The 24380-nt window shown below is 40.5% G+C and overlaps 1 protein-coding gene across 1 annotated transcript in view; it reads left to right on the forward strand.

The window, feature by feature from the left end:
* cpne9 (copine family member IX) overlaps window positions 1–24380 on the forward strand; it is a gene marked incomplete at both ends in the record, with an annotated part of 98329 nt that overhangs the window by 30965 nt on the left and 42984 nt on the right. The window contains 4 exons of the mRNA XM_083975460.1: window positions 4147–4193; window positions 8533–8636; window positions 9839–9878; window positions 11324–11400. Coding sequence (XP_083831586.1) covers window positions 4147–4193; window positions 8533–8636; window positions 9839–9878; window positions 11324–11400 — 268 coding nt within the window. The remainder of the gene's footprint in view (window positions 1–4146; window positions 4194–8532; window positions 8637–9838; window positions 9879–11323; window positions 11401–24380) is intronic.

A 24380-nucleotide genomic window follows, 5' to 3' on the forward strand; every position in this document is an offset into this window, starting at 1 on the left:
CACCACAGGTACAGGTTCCTCCTATGCGGCTTGCCTCAGCATCGCCACCAGTCTCTCATGTAAAGTATCTCATAAGTATGTCACTGACTGTACCTTCCTGATCACTCCCTCCCTAGTGGTCTAGGATTCTGCAGCCATGCACAGTCCCCTCACAGGCCTTGTAGCAAGGAATTTGCTTTGTGGGGTTGATCCGGTGTGCTCAGGCGCTCCTACATTGGACCTCAAAGATGTGCTTTTGTAACTGTGTATATGTCCACACAAAATCCAGTTGGAGAATTTAGTCCAGATTTGACCATCTCTTCAGTTCTTTCCGATACTGACTGACAATTACCTGAGCCATTACAGATAATTGCTACAGTAGCTTGTTTAGATGTTTTTTGGCTTGCCAATTTGCATCTTCCAATAAACTCATGATTTCCTGTAGTCTAAGTTACAGTGCCTAAGTCGTATCTCCTTGTGTGCCTGTCTGCCTGACAGGAAAAATAGATTTGTACATCACACAATCTTTTCAGCGTCCCTGGGCAACCAAAAGGCTGCTGGTGGTCGTTTGCTTTAGTGGCCAAAGATGATTGAAAGATTGTCCAATCCGTTTTAGATTGCTTGATTTGCCTGATTGCAGTTACTGTAGTTTGACTTTTGCCAGGTTTGATCTGTACTGCCTGCAAGAAATATATATATGTGCCAAATGCTCTGAAAGCCAGCACTGTGTAGTGCTAGTAATGATTGACTGAGTCATGTTTTCTCAAAGGGACTAACCTTAGTTGACTCACCTTGACTTGGTCGTTGCTGAGCTCTGATAAGTGCCCGTCTTTGACTTGTTTTGAACATGCTGAACTGAAGCCTGTACACCCAAGAATACAGAAGATGTTGCCTGGGGGCCTTCAGCTCAGACAGTAGACTAGTTTACCTGTTATCCTGTGGATGTTATTCCTGCAGACTTTGGTGAGAGTTTGGTTTATGGTCAAGACTACAAAGTGATAAACTTCATGCACGCTACAGCTCAGGCTATTGGGAGGATAATGAAGGATGACGTGTTTTACTTCAGTTTCAGCCTTGTGTCCTGAAAGGTCTGGAGAACAGAGGGCAAAAAATCCCACAGTATCGACCACTTCATCATTAATAAAATGGGTTTGTACTGTCCAGTTTTTGATCATACCTATCTGACACTGAGACTTTGGGGGTTGCAAGAACATTTTTTGAAGTTATGATCTTAAAGGTTTGTGTGGGAATATCAGTCCGGTACTGTAAGATTTGAGGGAGAAAAAAATATGATATGAAAACTGGTGAGATACCTGTTGCCAACCACATGGTCAAACCGCATAGGTTAATCATGTTATTCGACACTAACCCAGAGAAGGTGACAGAGACAGAAGAAAAAGCAAAGGTAGCAAAAGGATGATCAACTGGTGAATTACTAAAATATCTAATTCATCTGTTTTATGCACATACAATATCTTGTGTTTGGTTTATGGACAAGAGGTGCATTTAATTTGGTGCACACAGGCGTTGTGTGTTTGGGTTTTTCTACAACATATACAGGAACCAATACAGTGGTACACAGGTGCATCTTCTTTTAATTGAGTTGCTGCACCTTAGAAATGTCTATACACGCCGCTATGTACTAGAAGAGATATGTCTACACCACTGCAGCGTTGTCGTACTGTATACTCTGCTAAGCTGGTGACTTAATGTGATTTGTGCTCAATTCCCATGCATTCATGTTCAGAGTCACCTGGGTACCCATCCTGCAGCCACAGGAGTTGTAGTCGGGAGTCAGCTTTGGAGTGACAACAAATTTCCTTGTATTTGGTTGCTCCATGGCTGACCAGATGGGCCCTTTCCTTTCCCAGTCACTTTCCATAAAGCAGGCAATCAGTCAGGTTCATCGGACATGGCCGACTCTGATGTAACCTCGACGCAGATTAGTCTTAGCCCACTGTTAAAGCTGCTGCAATGTTACTCTACAACCTTGGGGAGACAACAAGGTCTCAGATACAGAGATACTCCCTGTCTCTTCAACATCATTATTTCTGTTGTTGGGGCACAGAGAGCATTGGAGTATGACTTTGATACAAACACATTAAGTCCCTGTTGTGCATTTGCCATGTGCATTTCTGTAATTTAATTGGAATCTAATAATTTATTCACCAGCTGATTAACTTGTAGTACTCAGACTCACAAAACCCTCCTAAGCAGCATTGTACGCTTTCCATATGATTAACAGTGTGACAAAGGAAAAGATTGTTTTCTTTCAAAGACGTAATGCCCAAAAGCTTCTCTCCTGCTGCCCTATCTCTGTTATCTTCGCTCTGTTAATTGCTCATTAGGAGGGAAAATGTGGTTTTAATCGTCTGCCAGTCCAGACAGTCTGAAGTTCATTAGAGCTAATGTCCAAACTTCATGGAGGCATGAGGGGATGATGGTGCCCATCTAGACATAAATAACAAAACTCGGTTAATTATTAATATATCCCATGAGAGCTTTTAAGAAGTGTTGTTTGTTTGCTTATCCATGTACACGTGCGTGTTGGATCGCCATCATGACAACATGGTAACTTTTTGGGTTATAATTGAGCTACCTTTGCTCCACTGCATATTATGTAATTGTCTCTCTAAACACAACTTCTCCACAGAAGACAAATGTAATGTTTGGTGAACAAACCACAGTAGGACTTTGTAAACAGCATTTTCAGATCACTGAGGCTGTAGCAGCTTTGTAAAGCCTGTAATGCTCAGTGTCAAGAAAACCAAACTGATACAGCTCGATAAAAGTTTATCTTAAGGAGCCATTGTAATGGAATTGTGTGCTTCATGAATAAGAATTTATCAATTTTCACCAGTCATCAAACAAAGTTCATAATCTGGGGAACACCATTATCTGTACCAAATTTAATCCAGTGCTTCTGAGACTTATTTTGTTGGATATAAACATTTTGACCTGCTGATGGAGCTAGATAAGTTACTGTAGGGGCTCACTACCATTCATCTCTGTAATAAACATTATGACAGTGAATCCAACAGTTGTCCAAACTTTTCAGCCTTAATGGAAAAAGTCGACCTGATTGCACTGAAAAGAAACATAAGACCTCCTGTGGCCATGGCAGTATAATATACTGTAGTGTGAGCCAGTCAATAGTCATTGAGATATTTGAGTGGTATTTATCGTTGAGGGCAGACTAACATTACAGGAGTCATGCTAGCCTGGTTGAAATTAAACAAAAAATACATAATTTGTAATGTGAAAGCAGCTACTTATACATTTAGCTATTTCCTAGATACATTCATGTTCAGCATCCTGCTTACCCAGAGCTGAGTATAGTGATGGGAAGCAACACCAGTGTTCATTCTTGCCCTTATCACATATTTTCTTCTTGTTAAGTTAGCATGCTAAACAGCTAGCCATGGCATGCTATTCCTTTCCAAAAGCGACCAGGCTTGAATCTAGTCTTAAGAAGTAGCACTATACTCAAAGGACTTAGTATATCCTTTGTTTGTTTTCTTTTAAATATTACAACCATGGCTTAAAGCTGACTTGGTCATTGAGTGAAAGACAATGTTTTAATTTAAAATTGCATTTTTGTATAGATAGGAAGAAATTGTAGTCATACTGTATATTGAGCATTAGTAGGAAAATAGAAATGTGTTAAAATTTGATTATTCATTATTATGTTGCTCAGTGAGTCTCTTCTCTCCCAACACAGCAGAGTCATAATTACCATGGTTTCTAGACAGGCTTGTCACTTGAACATGAACATGTGTTGGGGATATAACTGACGCTGTGGTTGTTCTTGTTTTGTGGTCTTTATAATAATGCCATGTATATATATACACAGCAATTCCACTTCTTTGTAATTACAGACATTGATGGGGGAGAGCGAAAGTAGCTCTCTAACTGTGGAGTTGTTATGTTTATTATTAAGGAATTACTGCCTTTGCTTCCAGCTATACCACGTCTAATGAAAACAGATGTGGGTCACATTGATTTTCTTACCTGAATCTTTTAATATCAGTCAGTTGCTGCAGGAGCCAACATGTAAAAAACCAACAGTCCAATCACAAAAATGTAATAGCTTTTCCTCTTTTCTTTTTCTTCTCCTTTTCCACATGCTTCCCCTTCGGCTTCATCTCCATCTCTTCCCCTTTCCAGTGGTGGTCCTCTATTTGCAGGGTGTGGGAACCAAAGAGTGGAGGGAGGTGAGTTAAGACACTTTTGGTTCTCCAATATCCAATATTTCTGTTCGCCTGTCAGTGTATAGCACAAGTATATTTTCTTAAGAAGGCTATATAATAAGTATTAACTTCAAGATAAAGTCCAAGAGGTGAATTCACTGCAAACCCCTGAGAACGGTGTTGTAGAGAAATTGAAACTGTCAGCCTCTTCACTTGCCCACAGGAGTGTAACCGCTGTGAAACTGACTGAGGGAGGAGAAGAAAATACAACCATATAACCGACCCCATTAACAACAGAGGTTAAAGAATGAATAAATAAAAAGGGTGTAATTATATCAGGCTACTGAAGTTGGGCAAAGGGAATTCACATCATGTCTCAGTGCTGAGAGGAAAAGGAGGGCAATTCCTTTTCAGTTTCGTTCTATGCACCATCTGCTCCACCTGACTTCTTGCTGTCTCACCCTCTGTCACTCCTTTTCAAGGCGGGGTCGTGCAGCCCTCTATTCATTACTGCCTCTCTGAATTTCTTCCCTTTTTTCCTTTCGAATGTCTCTCCAACACACGGACACATTTCCATGACATCTCTCAGCTCTATTTTCCTTCATCTGTCTATTTTCCTGTGGCGTCCTGTCTTCAGCCAGCGTACTTCCTCATTTGCAAATTCAAAGTCAACACTGATGTGTCAGTGCTACTGCTGATCCGCTCACTTCAAGATGCCTCACACCTTTTTCATGCCATGTGACGGGGCTTAATCAAAAACACGGCATGAATTGCGTGGCAATCAGCAGAGTAAACAAGTCGCTGCCAGCCGCACAAGTATTGACACCATGAGCAGATAATTGTGCATGAATGGTAACCTCACCAATCCCTTGTTTACTTTTGACAGGTGTTTTTCATTTTGACAATACTCAATTAGGGCTGTCACAAAATCAGGTTTTCACTACACAATTATCATGGGAAAAAGAAACCATGACAATGATATTATTGTGATATCTATAGAAAGTTCTACAAGTCAAGTATTTCAGTCATTTTTAATTTTGTGTCTTTTAGTCCTTATATTACAAATGAATCCCACTCAAATACATGTGGGATTGCCTGATTGCAGTTCTATCCATGGGCTGTTGTTCTTCTACATTTTACATTGTATTGGTGTGGCTCATTCACATGTCAAATAGCTAAAGAGCCTCCACACAAATGTATGAGCATTAAATCAAAGACAAAGCACACCATGGTGCCTTCAAGGGACTAAGTCTTCATCAACAACACAGAAAAGTCAGCCACAGCACGTAGATAAGCATGCTACCAGCAAAAATAGGCCACACTGGCGATTAGGCCCTCAACATCCATCACATACAGTGTATGTATGCGTATGTATACAGTATATACTGTATATAGTTTCACACCTCAGTTACCAGGTCTCTCTGAATGGATAGTGAAAAGGCAACAAAATGAACTGGGAAACACAACATCAATATTTTCTTCTTTAAATATCAGTGGATCACAACCCCTTAACAATTTATGAACAGTATTTTGTGTTAGTGTTATTTTGTCATATCACTGCATCCTGAATGTCCAGTGTGATGTCCCCAGCTGGTCCATATCCCACCCTCCGTTTTGGGACTGTTTTTTGTTTTTGTTTGTGTTATATTGCTGAAATGTCGTGCTTCCTTTCTGTCCATTTACTGCTGCAGATGCATCAGGCTGTGCACCAAATTGTTTTCTGATCACAAGTGGTTCCATCTCTCCTGGCCAATGGATCTGATCCTCCACTCACAGGCTCCAACAAATCATCTATGGTGGCCGATGGAAGACCACAGATGGACCACACAGGCTCAGAAACCAGAATAAACACCTTGTAGCACCAGCATTTTCAAACTGTGAAATTCAGTGGTGAAATCATTGCATTTTAATGGTACTGGCCATGATGAGTCTATTCACTGACAGAGGTGAAGTAAAAAGTTCAACACTAGAGCTTTCTGAATCACAAATCTGTGAAGCTGAGCAAACTTTAACCCCGCAAGGTCAGACCTCTGTGGCTTTTTCCCTCTTTAAGAATTCTGTTGAATGAAACCGTTTACAATCCCTAGAGAAAGGAAACAACACAGTACAGAGAAAACAAAGACAGGGAGCTATTGTATCTGACTAGTGTTAGTCCCAGGTGAATTGTCATTAGTAAAGCAACTACACACAGTAGATTCTACAAATAGTGTCATGAAATTTCACCCTGCCACTCTCTAATAGATCTTTTCCAGGTCATGTTGTTGACATTAAATGATATAAATATATATAATGTCACAATTATCTTCAAACTGTGAGTAGTGAGTATAATCCTTTCTCTTCCTCCATCCCCTTTCTCCTCTCAAATCCAATTGGTTGAGGCATAGCCCAGTTCTGTTGGCGGTTTCTTCCAGTTAAAAGGGAGTTTTTCCTCCCCCCCTGTTGCCAAATGATAGATCTTTGTGGAAACTATTGAGGTTTCTCTCCGTGTTAAAGTAAGGTACCCTCAGTTTTCAACATGTGGGGTAGTTCAATAGACTTCCAATGTTCACTGCAGCATCAAGAAGCACCTCAACCCACTGCCCTTTGATATATAGGGGTTGACATTGCATATTGGTTTTGGAGTCACAGTGAATATTTCCTGTATTAAACCAAAATTACGCTCATAGTCCAACCAAAGCGCTATTGTTGCTTAAATTGAACCACAGACATGGTGTGACAGTCTGCCTGCCACCCATCTCCTTTGATAACTGTAGTGCTTCATTCATTCAAGTTGCCACTGCCCATTGAAAACTGCCACAAAAGGGGAAGTGAATCTGTTAGAAAAGGACGTCAATGGGTCCTAACACAAGTTGTGAGTGAGAACACATTGATGTGTAATCGAGTTCAAGTACGCTACACAATTATCAGCCCAAGACTCGTTTTGGTTATTTCACTAGAGATTTCTGCATTTCTGTTTTGTCTGGGCATTTCTTACTGCTCTGAAGTGGACTGGGCTCAGTTAGAATAAGTGCTCTCACATACTTCTAATGTGCCAATCAGAATTCTGCAATATTTTCGATAAAATTGGGTACTTTTCTTATATTGCCATCAACTTCAGATGAATTATTCTGAATAAAACTGCTAGTAGAAGAACTTCTCTAATGCTTCACTTTCACCACAATAAATCTAAATAATCTATTTCCTGGGCAACAAGATCCTTCAAAATCTCATCAAAACCTCAACAAAACCTTGGATCAAGAAGACTTTGGAGTCATTCAGCTATTGTACTACAATCTATATGAACTCCATTTCATCTCCCCAAACACAATGAATGCAAGCCTTGTGTATATCAACACACAGCTGTACACATAACAGACAAAGGAAACAGCTCTAAACAAAATCTTTCCTTTGTGCACCACGGGTTAAATGTTATTTTGGCCTTGGATGGGGTTATCTGTAAACCAATGTGTTTCAGGATCCTTAATAAATGCTCCCTTTCAAAGTGAAGTAAATCAAAGGTATATTGAGGTGCCTATAACAGCCCCATTCCTTAGTCACTATATGGCTGGTGCTGAAACCAATCACTGCCACTCCATATGGTCTACATACCCCCCTAGGACAACCAATTACACTTCCCCTGGTAACAAGGAAATTCCCCAACCTTCACCCACAAGGCCGCACCACCTATTAACCAATCATGCCTGATTGAGATTATAAGATTATAAAGCCTCCAAAAATACAAAACACTACAAGGACATATCATGGAATTTTCCCTGTGGGTTGATGGGGCAGGTAGGTTCTGGGGTCCCCAGTCTTGGTAATGGATAGGCTGGGGACGCAGCTGATGGCGTGGATTATGTGCACTGGGCACTAAAGACATGAGTCGAGGTATTGAGGCTGCGGAGAGGCAGTGCCAAGATCAATAGCTCATTACACGCTGCTGTCGGGCCAGGCCGTGGAGGCGAAGCTGGCAGTCCACTGGGGGGATTACTGGTGTGATTGTCAGGGAGATGGAGAGACGGCCCAGCCCAGGAGGGAGACTGAGACTGGGTCTTTGTGGGCTCGCATTGGTGGAGTGCTGGCTCTAATGTTGCTCTAATGTGGGAGTCTGATTTCTCTGGGGACACAAGCTTTAGCACATAGCACAGTGAGGCTCAGTGTGATACCGTGTGGTGGTGGTTTGCCAAGGAGTTGTGTATTTATGGATTCTAATCCTGTGTGAAATGTTACGGTGGTAATAAGGGTTTCTACTGAATCTCATAAATTTGATTCACTTCTTTCTCTGGTGTGTTGTCTCAATGTTAACTTAATGACAAATATTGACTCGGCAATCAATGTTGCGATTACAACTGATTATCACTCTCTTATTTATCTATTTCTTTAGTTCGGCAGGACAGAGGTAATCGATAACACTCGGAATCCAGATTTCGTCAGGAAGTTTGTCCTGGATTTCTTCTTTGAGGAGAAACAAAATCTAAGATTTGATGTGTAAGTACCCAGACATACTGACTTTTTCTGAATAAATGTGAATTGATGTAATTCTCAAGCTGGATACACACTGCTTTGTGAATACTCAAATGTGGATTCAGAGCAACTACCCCAAGGTAGCAATGCCTTTGATTACATTTGAATAATTACTCTCTCTGCAGGTTTTCAGTTTGGTGAAAAGCTAATTTCTATTCATTAGAATAAATGAACAAACCAGTCTTTGCTAAAATTAGATGTCCAATCATGACAGGGGGTGTTTTCTTCTTCTATTTCTACTTTTTATTTTATAAAGGCCTCTTACAATCACTTGTCCACTCCACTGGTTTGAACTAGTGTCTGTGTATCCACTTGGCTGTTTTGTATGCTTCACTAACCTGTTATCCTTAATCAATAGCAGAAAACGATCCCTTGCACGCCTCTGTGGTTTTAATAAAGGCTAATAAATTTGCTTTTTTCCCTCAGTGGGGTCTGTAGACTGTTAGCAGTAACTTTTTGTGAAGCAGCACAGATGCCTAATGACAAATGTCGGCACTCATCTTTAAATTTTGGTTCATTTAAGTCACTTAGTTTTTGTAAAATAAAATAAAATAAAATAAAATAGGAGAGATTTTATTCTACTGACCATGTAGGCTATTACACATTAGGCTACATTCTGTTGTCAAACTTACCTCTGGACAACCCTGATGTTTAAAACCCACATTCATTATGTTTGTTTAGGAAATATATTGTGGCCTGATAAGTAGCTTTGGGTTGAAACATAACCACCAGCAAGCTTAGCCCTGGTTGCTGCATAGCATATAGGCTACCACAAATCCAGACTTGTGCAGATTTTTTCAACATGTCCCTCAAAGTCTGAATAATGTAAGCTTCCCTGAGGCTAGCTAGCTAATAACAACATAGGTTTAAAGATAAGTTTTTACTTCACTACATCTCCAACCCTTGAGTCATGTATGCACAGACAAAACTAACACAGAATAAGTTAACAATCATGCACATCCCCTAAATCAAACATATTACAAATGTGTTGCTCAGTAAGGTGCTACTGCAAATCTGTATGCTTAATAAGAAAAGAGCGAAAAGTGAAATAATGCTGAAGTTATTGGATCTGTATGTTGTTTTTCAAAGCCACTTTCAAATGCCGTCTTGCAAGTTCTTGCATCTTGTGACCTATTACTTATTGATGTATTTATTTATTTATGCAGGTACAATGTCGACTCCAGAAGCTGTAATATTTCGAAACACGTAAGTACAATGTAGCAAGTCAGCTGACAACTTCCATCAGACCTTAAATCTGTCAAATCCCAGTACTCAGCATTACTGACAGTGCGAAGGCTGATTGTAAAACATGATGATGATTCAGAAAATGTTTGTATTTTATTCTGAAATTTTGTCTTTTTTTTTTATGTCTTTCTTCAAAAAAATAAATCACATGGGAGAACAGAAGGTGAGTGGTTCAAGTGCAGATTGTGTTATCTTCATAAGTATTATACATTCACTTCTCTTTTACGTTTTCATTTTCCCCAGATGAGTCTTGTGCGTTTTAGGTGTTTCATTCACTTTGATTTTATTGTACTTCTCTCCCCATTCTTTCATCTCATTTCATCAAGGACAAACACCAGCAGCTCCCTCCTGGAAAGCTTCTGCCATAGTGTTGTTCCTCATTTTGTCTTTATCGTTCGCTCAGGTAAACCAACTTTCAGAGCCCGACGACTTCAAAGCTAAAGCAGCTGTTGTTGTTTGAGACAGCACACTGCAGCAGTTCGTGTATGCCAGGACATGTACAGGGGCTACACACAAACCCAGTTTTGTTGGACTCACACCTACACCTGCATACACCCACCCACACACACACATAGAGGAAACATGAGCAGGTAGTGCTCTGCCATCGATGTTGTGCGAGAGTTGTACAGTATTGTGTCGTGTCATCTCTTTGCTTTTTTATGTTACCGTATGTTTTTTTCTGTGATGTGTGGGCTGGTTGGAAAGTCCAAAGTCTGTTGTTCAATGAAAAGGTTGAGTGAAGGAAACAAACAAACAAAAACAAGAACAGCACTTTCTTTCCTACTATAAGGACATGTGCTTTATGCACAGCATGGCCCTTTAAATAATAATCAATCAACCAACAAGCATTTAAATAATGTGGCCCAGGCCCACCAGCAATTCCTGGGCTTGACCTAATTGGGTTAATACAAAAGGTGAAATTAAACCCTAACTTTAATGTTTCATTTAAACTGACACTTCAATAATGTGAGATTAAACTTTAATGGAGTTTTAATAACTTTAATACCTCTCTTACAATCCCTATTGATTTCATAGTCTGTCATAATTGCTATTGAGCTCTGGTGTTAACCCTGTTTAATAACAGGAGGACCAGAAATTTAAAAAGTGATATTTATATATTTTAATGAGCTGGTTCCCTTGTGCTAACTTATCAACTGTTGTGGAAAAGTTTAAAATCTAACTCTCAAATAAATGGGAATCTGCCAGCACTGAGGACACTGTGGTGTCTCAGAGATGTGAAAAATTAAGAATGGCACCACGCCTGCATCACACAGAGCATTATTATTGAATCTGCAGGTTATATTTGTGGTTCTTTTCTGTTTCTTAGAGCCTGATTTGAAACCAGGCCTCGCTCCTGGCCCTGTCATGCAATTAATTCTCTCTTTTCGATCCTTTGTTCCCCTAAGGACTTCCTGGGCCAGACCTTCTGTACCCTTGGAGAAATCATCGGCTCCACAGGAGGAAGACTGGAGAGGACCCTCTCGTAAGTCCGTTGGCATCTGAGCATCCTGTTCTCTTGTATCGGGAAGACATTACTGCAGCTTTTTGTTCTGGTTTTGAATCACATTCATAATAGGAAATATGCACATAAATAATTTCTGCAGTTGAGCGAAATGAAATGAGTCTTCCTCCATCTCTTGTTCCATATTTATTGATGGCTGGTGTGTGAAGCAACACTGTATGCGCTATCTCACTAATGCAGCGTGTATAGACTCACTCGGTTTAAATAGCCTCATCTATTATATGGTTTGATCACAGTCTGAGAGGCCAGATCAGGCTCTTGCATCACTGCATACCGAGCTCTTGTTGCTAAAGAAGTAGCTATTGAGTTTTTATTATTCTGGACAAAAAGAGACTGAAGACTGTGTCAGTATTCTGCAGCAAGTGACAGACTTATACAACTCATACTGCTCATATTTCCTTTTTTGTGATATTAAAATAGTTGAAATTGATGCTTTCCCCGTTATAATAAAAGGGAAAATAGTGAATTCTTTGTAAGTACAAACCATCTGTTTTTATTGCATCTTTGCAGTGTTGGATAACACGCTACATTCTGATGGGGGGGAAAGGAATGCTGGGAGACGGGGAGAGATGATAAGTCAGAGGGGTCACAAGACAGATTTGAACTCATTTTATTGCAAGGACAGAGTATGGCCATTTCACTGTGGAGCTCATCATGCAGGGTGCCGGGAGACAATTCTTCCATCTTCAAGTGATCACAGTAGCGCTGATTGTGGAACAGCATCTGAATCAGGAGCTGTGTACTGTGCAGCTGAACAAGGGAAACTTGAAGCTTTTTTTTTTCTTTAGTCTGTGCCTCTGTTAGTGTAGCAAATGCAATCTGATTACTTATTTTTGGAGGGAACAGCTTCATCAAAAACATTTCTTGGAGAAAAATTACAACAATAATGTTCCCTGATGACGTAATATTGATCGAGGATTTCAATTAACAGGGACGATGTCCAGTGGAAGGAATTAGATTTTGTGTTTGAGCTGTTTCTCATCGACAGGCACGAGTGGGCTACTCGTCTGTTTGTCCCGACAGCTTCAGCTGTAGCTCTGCCCTCCTCTGAAGTGTCCCAGGTGGTGGGGAAATATGCGGCGTCAGGTGGTCAGCACCACTTTGACACTCGTGGAAAGCGCTAAAGCTGAATCTGTAACCAAACAGCAAAGCCAGTCTGAGCTAGAAATACTGCAGGTCACGCAGTATGTGAGACAGACCTTTCCCCAACTGAGAATAAGGATTGTGCTGTCTTCTATAGGGCTGCAGCCAGTGATTACTGTCATGGTCATATTTTTACAGGTTATTTTCTGGATTTTTGTTTGTTTATATGACAGAAAATGTTCATCAGCTTCTAAAAATCCAAAGTGAGTGTTTCTCGTGTTCTTTGAACCAACAGTCAAAAGCGCTCAGCTTGAATGAACAGATAGAAAATAGGGAACTGCACACATTATGGCAGCTGGTAGAAGCAAATGTTTGGTATTCTTGCCTGAAAAGTTTCTGAAAGTGATGAATCAGTCATCACAATAATGCTGTGAGCAATTTTGTCCCCTGTTCTCCTCAAGACAAATCAAAATTAAATTAGCGTTTTAGAGTGGATCTGCAGCCCTACAAACAATACGGCATCTACATTGATACCAGTTCACACTGAAGCAGTCTTTTGCCCCCTGGTTGCGTGCACACCTAGTATTGTTTGTACACAAGAAACCCGTCCATAACTGAGGAAAAGATCAAATCTTGAATTTCACAGTCGCAAATGAATCAACAAATCATTTAACAAGTCTCAAAGTGGCTGTACTGTAGATAGTGAAAGGTTACTACTGCTGCCTCCATTGGTTTCAGTGTAGGCCTAAAAATCTGCTGCCGACTTATGCAGCAGCAGGAGAAAGCAGGGAGCTGCTGTTCTCCTGCCATCAGAGTTCATGTTCTGTGTGGCCATGACACAGGAACTACAGAGGGGGAACGATACAGAGGCTGACGTGAAAGGTATAGTGTGTGCAACATCGGCTTCAAAGTATAATTATGCAGCAGCCCTGTGATGTACAGGCTGGTGAGATCGGGTGTAGCTGAGTTGTGTCACAGCGCCGTTTCACCCTGCTGCCACTGATTCAAAATAGACAACACTGATGTTAGCAGGCAGCCGCTCACTGAGGGCTTCAGACATGCTAGCTGCCTTTTGAGGCTATATATTTCTACACAGCTGTGATTTCAGCTAAATGCCAACACAGTGCTAACATGCCCACAATGACAAAGAGGCCAGTGAGTATTTTCTGACTGTTTAAGGTCAAATAACCATTTAGTCCAATTTTGTTTTGATTTTTCAATATACCACATTGACTGATTCATAATGGGATTCATTCTGCTGTGGTGATTTGAAGTTGTGTTGATGAGATACATCTTTGCAATTGCAAAGGTTCCCTGAAATAAAAAAAACAAATATATGTTCCAATGAGTTGCGGTGTGCAATCTAATACTGGAAATGTTGATGCCTCTGATTTTGAATTTGGGTATATGCTTTTATGTTCTCAGAAAAAAAGAAACACTTGTTATTCAATGCGTTCAACTTCAAAAGACACAATTGAACATAGGGCATCACTTTTTTGTGTCTCCTGGTAGCACATATATTGTGTAGTACTGGATTTGCAGCACATTTTTATACTTGCATGCGTTTCAGTAATGTTGACTGTTTTCAGTGTAGTGAGTCCCCAGCACCCACTGGTGGTGATTTGAGTGGGTCCCTAATAAAAGTTTTATTTCTTGAGAAATTGTAGTGTTAAACTCCTGTTTGATGTTGCTAGGATGTGATATGGTTATACATAATAGATAGAGTCACAAAGCAAAACCATGCATAACAAAATATAAAGCACAGTGCTAAATTCTATTAAATTGAATTGGCTTTATTGGCATGAAGATGATTCTATCACATATTAAATGCACATGTCACATACTGATGTTGATACTGAGTCCCACTTGGGCAAATACTTACTGATCTGCAAGTTTCTCCTCTGGGTTACCATGTGGAAGTTTGGTAACTTTCTGACAGTTTTCCCATAGATGAAGTTTCTTACTAGTTTCTTACTGGACCTGTATTTTGTGCTTTAATGTTCACCATCTTAACTGCTAACATTTGCTAATTACCGCTACACAGAAAGAAGAGCTGAGGTTGGTGGAGATGCTATTAGTTTTTAGTCATTAACCACAGTACTGAATGAATGAATTTTCACATTCAATCTCACGGTGGTAGTAAAGCTAAAGCTGAAAGAGCAATATTATCAGGGTGCACCAGGAGGCCAGAAATTGTAAATTGAGCAATCTTTTGAGCATTTTTGAGCAAATTCATTTTTAGATATTTTCTGCCAGAAGTCGGAGGATGAACCCACCCTCCCCCAAGCTCACAAATTAACTTTTAAACCCAAGTCTTTAGCAGTTTATATTCTATTCATACATCCCATATTGTAGATGCCTTAAGTTTTCCAGATTGCTCATTTGCACTCTCAAATGTTTCGGCTTTGCTCATGGAGATTTAGCTCAGCCAACAGCAACAGCTCTGCCTACAGACAAATAGTTTAGTAATTAAAACACCAGCCTGTCAGTAGAAAGTCTGTCATATAGTTTTTTTCTTTTTTTCTCTGGAATGGTGGTACAGTTATATAAAATACTGCAACTGACTTCAGCTGAGTCGATAGGGGTCAGTCTATGGCTGTCCCCTGCCAGTGCCACTATTGACATGTTTTAGAAAGCTTACACTATCATGCTCTAGACCAAACAATCAGCTGGCTATGACCTGCTTTCAAGCCAAATGCCACATAACTGTGTGAGCGAGGGACAAAGAAGAAAATGGAAAGTGAGAGAGGAGAGGGAGACATGTTATGGCATCATATGAATGCAAAGTGAATTTAATGCCATTGCCTGAAAACATACAACATGAAATTCCAAAATGGCCATTAAATATGAGACATCCAAGACCTAATTTATGCACAGCACAGTTTGCAGGGTCAAAAGAATACATACCTGACACACACAAATGTTGGCAACATAAGAGATTAATAGTTTTATGTTCACTATTTTTTTTTTTAATTAAATTGACTTTTAAAGGCAGGGACAATTACTCACACTCATCACAAACCTGCCATAGGTTCCATGTGATTAATCATCTTTTCTTTTTATCCGTTAATGAAATTCTCCTTGAGGAGAGAAATGAGAAAAGTGACATATGTGAAAGGTTACATACAATAAGACCCCTGTCAGAAGGATTTTTATAATGACTCATTCTGTGATTAATGGGGAACAATGGAGCTTAAAAGATACTGACACGGGGGATTCTGTCTGATAACAGTCTGATCTCACCATCAAATGATGCGATTATTGTGAAAAACCACTTGCATTGTGTTGGATTTTAAAGTCACTACATGGCAATACTTACTGTAAATTGTATAGACTGCGTACAGAGTTTACAGAGTATTTAAGACATTTCAACAGGTTTTAAGCTTAGATTCAACAATTTAAATGTAGGGTTGGAGATTATGGAAAAACGGTTCTAGCAGACCACAGAAAATACACAAGTCAAAAGTCCCAGCCCCTTTCCTCAGACTTCTCTCTGAAGCCACGCCTTCACCTTTCCGCGGACGACGAAGGTAAAGACACCCAACACGCACTGCCGGACTACATTGCCAGGGAGAGAGGGAGAGAGACGGCAGCTTGATTGGGCTTGGGCAGAACTAGACATGAAGGCATCTGATTGGTTTTTCCTTTTCGGAGCGAAAACATGGAGCTGAATCTGTCGACAGCTCCCCCTACTGCACCGCCACACCCATCTCATCGCACATCAGTCTACTAAATTGCCAAACTGACTGTGCGCAGTGTTGCGCTGCACGGAATTAGCACTGCGCGGGGTTCGCCACCCTGCGCCTTGCCTGGGCCTGGTACAAAAGCCAAGAGCCTTAAATGAGTCACCACAACTTCTGTAACTTTGTAATGTTACAACAGAGAGGGCTTTGTCCTACTCCCAAAGCCCAACATCCAACAGTTTTTGGAGTGTTTGCCTGAAATCCACTCTTTATTTATTCAATCAGAAAACAGTCAGCCAATCAGAGGAGAGACTCAGTGCCTCCTCTCTTCTGATTGGCACATCTGATTGTTGCCAGCGCTACAAAGAAAAAGCCTGTGACTTTAAAATCAACTGTTTCACCCTTCCAGTCTTTTGCGTCACTAGTGGGCTCTTCTCATGTTCGTGTTTGTATTTAGTGTTTGCTAGTGAAATGATTTACAGACCTGATGCCACAAGGAGAGAGTAAAGTGGCAGTGCTCTGCCACAGTCATATTATGACCAATTAAAAAACCATTAAGCTAAATCTGAACTACATGAAGTACTCTTCGTTATTACATTCAAGTATTTGCCATCACATACTGAAGTTGGAAAGCTAGAAGTTGACATTTTCTTGGCGCACCAGGCTCCATGATGAAACCAACAATGTACACTTGTCAAGTATCATTTAAGACCTTTTACTCATCACTGGGAGCCGCAGCAAAGACAGGAGCATGAGTCATTAAAGGTGCCCTGTGGTCTTTCTGTTGACATTCATGCTGTCTTCCTGAGAATTCATTATATGTAACTGAAGCTTTACAAACATATTCAACCAATTCCTTTCCTCACAAAACACTTGAAAAGAATGTTTTTGGAGAAAACCTGAAATTGGTGTCAAACTCGAATGTTGTTTATTTGCTTGCAGTCTTCTGGTGTTTCTCATGCATCCCTGTGCTCGTTGACGACTGGCAGGAATGTGTATGTGCATCATTGTACATGTGCATTAGAACAAGACCAGTGGGTATTCACGTGTGCCAACATTGCTCCATCTTGGGAAACAGTGAGAAAACTGACTCACTGTTAAAATGTATAATGTGTCACAACAGTAAAGTTTAAGTTTATTTGTCCCCATGGGGAAATTTGTTAAAGCAATATCAATAAGTAGCCTATAGCATTGACTTTAAAGCAGAAGTAAGCGGAATGTTTGTGTTAATATAAGTCTTAAATAGTTATATCTTCCGACAGCAATCACTTATATAGAGTGTTTGGTCTGAAACACGGGTCTGTCAGTCACTCTGCTCTGCTGTAAGCCGAGGAGAAAACTTTCCTTGTATCCCACAACTTTTATCCAATGAGGAGAGAGAACGGCATAAAGGGGCGGTCCTCTCTGTGTGTGCAGCCAAGGGATGCGCGTGGATGTGGTGACGTAGGGACGAGGGCGGGGACTGCTTACTCCATCGGCTGACAAGAAGTCAGAAAGCCAAAACGACCAGATCGCTTACTTCTGCTTTAAGGTAGTAGTAGGTAGAAGCATCAGTTTTATTCAGTCATCACACATGACATAATAATGTAAAAATAGGCTTAACAGTGTAAACAGTACAAAATTAATGATGCAGAGCAAAATGCGTATATCCCAGTCTACATTATTATCAATTTTAGCTTCCCAATTTTGTTGTTCCCTTTTAAAACTAAAAGAAAATTACACTTAAAAAAGAAAAACAAAGTATATTAACCTTGTCCTGTATTTTAAGAAAAATAAATCATTCACATTTACCCCTCAAATATTTTAGAACACAGGCTACTGAATATGTAAGATGTGAACCCAACAATTCACAATTACCAATTCTAAAGTTCTTTTGGCATTCATTTTAGTTAGTACTTGTCAATTTATGCAATTAGGAGCCATTAAGTAACATTAGCATTCATTTATAGTTGGCATTCTATCCATCTAACAAACCTGATCAGTATTCACCCTTGTTGTAGCGCTGCTTTGGTTTTCACCAGCAAATATTATTTGATAAATTCCTGCTTGACACAGGGACTGAACTAAAACAGTTACGTTTTTGCTGCCTGAACCAATGAGCATAAAGGTGCTAAAACACTGGACAGAGCTGAGGGCGACTATGGATTGAGCTTAGTCTATGAATTTATCACTTCAAGCAAAGTCTTTGAAATGATTGACTCTTAGGTCATCAATGCAGCTTTAAAAAAATATGCCTGCATAGAAAGAGAGAAATCTTTATGCACAAAGGAGCATTTTGTTCTGTGCTGTCCTGTGCTGAAGTATACAATAGCAGATGGATAGATTTCCCATAATCCCAACAATAACTTCTGATCTCAATTATTCACCACCAAGCATCCACAAGTCCTAAAATACCTGCGACAAAAATACCTGGTGGCCTTGATTCCCTTAAAACACAAATGTTTTGATATGTATCCGTCACATTTATTCCCTTATGAGCCTTCTGAACACCTCGTGTCTATGGCTTTGTCACAAAAATACCTACACCCTCCCACCCCGCTTCCCTCTCCACCACAAGCTGAGCAGTTTAGCTCTTGACGGCCTGAGAGATTTAGCCAGAAGTAAAATGAAAGGAAGTAAAATGAGCAGTTATAGTAGAAGTGCTTTGGTAAAAAGGAAGAGAAGAAAACAATAAGAGACTAACATAACAGCACACCATCGCTATTCCTCCCATATGGTCAGTGTCTCTGATGGCTGCCTGCAGGGAATAGACAGCTGTCTGGAGTAAAGCCCAGGGGGTGAAACAAAGGAGGATGAAAGGAGAAGGGGTGGTAGACGGGGAGATGGAAAGTGAAAGGGAGGTATGTGAAGGGTGACAGACAACTCAGCAGACCAGAGAGAGAGAGAGAGAGAGAGATGGAGAGGAAGGGAGAGAGGACAGAGAAGGGGGAAAGGGAATGTGATTCATTGAAAGGAGAAAAAAAGCTAAATATATGAAGGAGAAGAGAAGAGATGAAGAAAAGAGAGATGCAGGGAAGGGAATTTTCTTAGACACACAGCAAGGCACAGAGAGAGTCCTCTATATGTGCTGTCATTTAGAAAGCTGCACTTGTGGGAAACTGTAGAAAATAGTGAGACTAGGCAACACACACACAAATGAACACACAAAGAAATCTTGGATAAAGACAACATAGACCTTCTATATAAAAAAAACAACTTCTAAGTCTACATGGTGTATTGATTTTTTCTTCTACATTTGCTGTCATCAAATGCAAACACACACACTCATACACACACAGATGAGAACCTATATGGTTCTGGTAGCCTCCTCGTGTTGGTGGGTGTACGTTTTTATAGGTCAACAGTTTTAGAAACGGGCTCCATGCTGCGTGGCGAACTAAGCACTCCTTTCCACTTACCTGTGTGTTGCCATGGTAGCCGAGGGGGGCTATTAGCCGAGGCGGTAAAAGTATAACAATGATCCAAAAAGCACCCTTTTGAAAAAATAAATGGGGAGCTCAGCAGGATGTTTAATATGGACACCCATACAGTACGACCACATCGCTGAGGTATTTTTAAACTGGGTTTGATTTTTGTCTAGAGACACATAATTGTTGATGCACACACATATATGTGGTTTATAACGTATTAATTCAAATACACAGTATACAAGTATGAGTTGAAACTTTGAAGCTATAACCGTATCATCATCACTTATACTTGACAAGCATGCAGAAAACAGACAAATCGCCCAATTGTGAGTGTAATGTGAAAAAATGAGGCCGATCTATTAACATTCCCACATGCTTCCAGTCGCCCAGATGCAGATTGATGAGGTGTATAGTGGACTAAATAAGCCATTCGTGGGGATGGTTGTGTTGGTGCATTTGTGTCGACAACCCAGCCTGTGTCATGAAATTACACCTGTCTGGGTTTGGCTGTGAGACACTGTAGTAGTCTGTCGGTTCAGTGTGTCGGAGGGCAGGGTGTGTAATTGGGGGCAGTTAGTGGGACACCCTCTGCTCTGTGGCTGATGTCATACGGAGCAAGAGCCAATACAGACGTGTACCACAAACTTTTGGCAAAGAGAAATAAATAAATTGTGAGGCAGCCAAAATAAGAAATGTTCTGCTCTGTGAGAGTTAGCAAACAGCGGCAGTATGATGTTACTGTTTCTGAGCTGCTGCAGGTGGAGGAGGCAGATGCAGAAAGTGTCTTACTCTGTTCAAACACAATATAATACAAACAGACAGGCAGAAACACATTGCCAGGAAGTGTCTTATGCTGAATTTAGCCATGACTGAAGCCCCAGATTATTTTAGGTTGATATTATTGAAGAATTGTTAATTTCTTTCTGTAAAAGAATCATCCAGTATTATCTAATGTCTACGGTACAATGATCTATACTACTGTCAACTGCCAGAAACTTTTTCATATCCTGGTCATATCTCTTGGTTTGTGTGGCTGTGGTGGAATATATTGCAAAAAAAAAAAAATGACAGTACTGTTTTGAATTAGTATTTTTAGCAGTGCTGGCAGGACAGCTTTAGGGATGGTAGTGTCAGTAGGTTAGACTATGTCCAGACTACACAAGTATTGGATAGATTGCCATGAGATATGTTGCCTTAATGGTGCTGAGAGGATAAACTTTAATGGACTTTGGTGATCCCATGACTTTTCCTATTCACCTTTTCTAGGCGCACCACCTTTACCTGCTTCCAGCTCAAACATGATAACTATCCAGTGAAATATTGCAAAAGCTAAGGGATAGTTTTCATAGTCCCCAGCAGATAGTTCTTGATGCCCTTAATGTTCCTCTGATTTTCTCTTTAGTTCTATTTTGCAGTAGAACTTTGTTGTGGAGTGGAGTGTGGTATTACAAAACTAATTCACACCTATGTGGCACAGCACAAACCAGGGCCAGTTGGTGTATTACACTTTTAACAGATCCTGTAGATACTGTAGTACAGCACACATGTATTATTATTATTTTTTTTTATCAGTAAATGCCCAAAAAATTTAGCTGTGTATTGTTCTTTTAGCATGGCCATACCCTCCATATGGTTTCAATATTGTGACAATAGCAAATTGTTGTAGCAGTGTGTAGACACAGACAGTTTGGTTTCAAGGCTAATTTGATCAATGCACATTTTTTTCCTGGTATGGTCAGTGTGCCACACTTCCACAGAGACCTCAACACAGCTTCTTGTATCTGCACTGCAATTCTTTAGGACACAAACTAACTGAATTAAGACAGAAAATTATGAAGTTACGCTAAGCCGTTCTTCACCGTCACAGTCTGTCATTAAACTTCACTGCTGCAGTTGATGCCTGCAGCAATTGAGCAGTGTCTCTCCCCTCACTTTTTTATAAAGGGGTGACATGATCTCAGAAATGAAGTTGCTAGTCTTCATCCTGAATGAGTCACAATAACGAGGACAGTATGCCTCAAACTAAGTGATTGTGGTACTGTCAAGTCTAATCCTCTTCAAACACATCGTACCCTCACAAGTAATTGGCCATTCAGGAATGGCTAAATGGCACGGACATGGTCGGACAGCAGATCATAAGAATGGGTTTGCTGTGACTTTCAGCCAAAATCACGGGAGGACAGGATGTTACTTCCTTAGTGAAACCAATGCTGTCCTTGGCTGTAGCTTTCCTTGCTGTCCCAGCTGTCCATGAGTACAAAAGCAAGAGAGGAGACAAGGGACTCCACCCTGTCAAACCACCACATTATGCACAGAATGATGAAACTGTCCTGAGAGTAGATAAAGAAGTGAAGTAGCTTATTCCCAGAACCCTTAATTATCTGTGAGAGGCAAACAAAAGTGGGTCCACTGGAGGAAGCTTGTATTGTGAAGCCTGGTACTCTTGTTACAAACTGACATAACATGATGTGAAGTGAATTATCTAGGTTGGTTCATTAGCAAGCTGGAGTTCAATCTTTAAGAGAAACTTAACATCAAATTCACTATTTTGACTGAGTGCCCATGCAGTCACTTCGTTACCCTGTCTACACACCATGGCTACATACTTTCTTACAATAGTTATGTTCCTGTTGTCAGATAAAGAGCAGTTAGTTGGTCCATTTGACCCTGGAAATAAAATCTGTGAAAAATGTATGATGTACCCTGTGACATCCATAAATAAAACATACTTTACAAATACAGCAATCAGAACAGCAAGTATGATAGATTATTTGAAAGTAACATAAATAATAGTAGTAGAAATACCACCTTTAGTATGAGGTTATAGTATTCATGGCAAATGAACTCCTCTCTGTACCATTTATTCATCCTATATTCTTTCTTATATATATTTTTTTTTTTACTTAGTTTCTGCCTTTACTTGATGAAAGGACAGTGGAGACATACAGCAAAGATTGTAACCAACCTGGGAAATAAAGTAAGGACTTGATCAGGGTAATTTGCTCCGACAATATGCACCCATAGACTGTAGGTAAAGATGGGTGCAGCCCAACGATGTCACCACAGGTTTCTAAAGAGCCGGGAGTTCAGCACACTGAACCATCTGTCACTCAAAGTGATCACAGAACGTTAAATGAGTGAGTTATATAAACCTGCACCTCCTGTACACTTGTCATGAAGGAATGAATTTGCTCTCATTCCGACTTCAAGCAGCCATTTCAAGAAGAGTAGTTTTTCTTACCTCTGTGTTGGCTTCACTTTTCAGCCTTCAGTTGTCACTTACCATTTGAGTATTGCATCACCCTATATTTTGATACTTGACATGGTGGACAATGCACCATTGGGTTTGGCTGCTGCTCCTATTTTTGTCTGGTTTCAAATAAAAACTGAAAACCACTAGATTTTTGATGACAAAATTATTGTGCAGTCGTATCCAAGGGGGAGGTGGTCCTGTTGGAAACACACAGAGCTGAAGTTAGAGAATATTCCCAGATTGATCTCTCATTACTTCAATGAGCTGTTGTTGGTGACATTTACCAACATGGATGTTCACAGCCAACTTGATAGAGTATAGAGCATTTGTTCAGTGAGGTCTGCTCTGTCAAGCACGCACTGCAGCGGCAGGTGGATGTAAGCAAACATTTCCCTGCTATCACACTGGAGATTTTTGCCCAGTGTGTGGATTTGAGTGTTCCACTGACCTGGCTCTGCGCGATGGTCCGAGCCACTGGCTTGGACAGGAAAGCACGGTGGGCAGCACCGGAGGGAGCGTCAGGCTTGGGAGAGGGTGAGGGCTGTGGTGGGGGCCTCTGACTGATGGATGTTCCCGGTGGATTAACATCTTTGCCAGGCTTTCCGGGGTCCTAGATGCATGTCGTACATGTTCCAGATAACGAGACTGCATTGCTCCCCAACAGAAACTAGTAACCAGGTTGGAAATAATTGGTCACATTTACTCTCATTACTGAAACAAAGCATTTTTATTGAGTCTGTAACAATTTTAAAAATCACCCTTTAAAGGTATTTTTAAAGTCTGCAGTTGTTACATTTAAAATTGAAATCCTTAAGGAATAAAACAGAGGTGGATTATGATTAACTGTGTGAGAACACAACAAATGAAAAGGGTCAAATCAGCAGCTGCAGCAGAGAAGAAGCTGCTGATTTGATGCACCACCCGGCGACCACAGCAAGTGTCCCAAATCAAACATACCTGTCATGTTGTGTGACCAGCAGGCGCATGCTGGTTCTGGATTAATGCTAAATGCTAAAATACCAGTGGATCCTTTCAGTTGTGACTTGTAGCATTTATGGCTACCGTTGGTAAAGGAAGCACAATCTCTCTGCTGCTTCCCATCACCTCTGTTGTGACTGCAGCTCATTCAGCTCAGTGTTTGAAAACTTGGAGGAGGCATTGAGGCAGAGGCTGAGTAGACCGCTTCATTCTGCACTGACGGTTCAGACAGGTGAGTGCAAGGAAAGATGACTGATTGCTGTACAGTCACTGTACGGAGAGGAGCATCACCAATGGCTGTGTTGCTTAGCAACGTAGCATTTTGTTTGTGTTTGTCAGCTGCAGCCAGCCAGTTTCTCTTGTTTATCCTGATGCTTTATTCTTCTGTTAATTCAAGTGGTAGAAGTGGCAGATATGTGATTTACAGTACTGTATGTGGTGTAACATTACCAAAAGAAGTATATGGGCGACTGCTGTTGTGTCTTTTCTTATTTTTCCCCAGTTATTGTAATGACAGAAGGCAGCACCACACTA

Source organism: Trachurus trachurus (genome assembly GCF_905171665.1).
Source record: "Trachurus trachurus genome assembly, chromosome: 7".
In the NCBI taxonomy this organism is placed as follows: domain Eukaryota; kingdom Metazoa; phylum Chordata; class Actinopteri; order Carangiformes; family Carangidae; genus Trachurus; species Trachurus trachurus.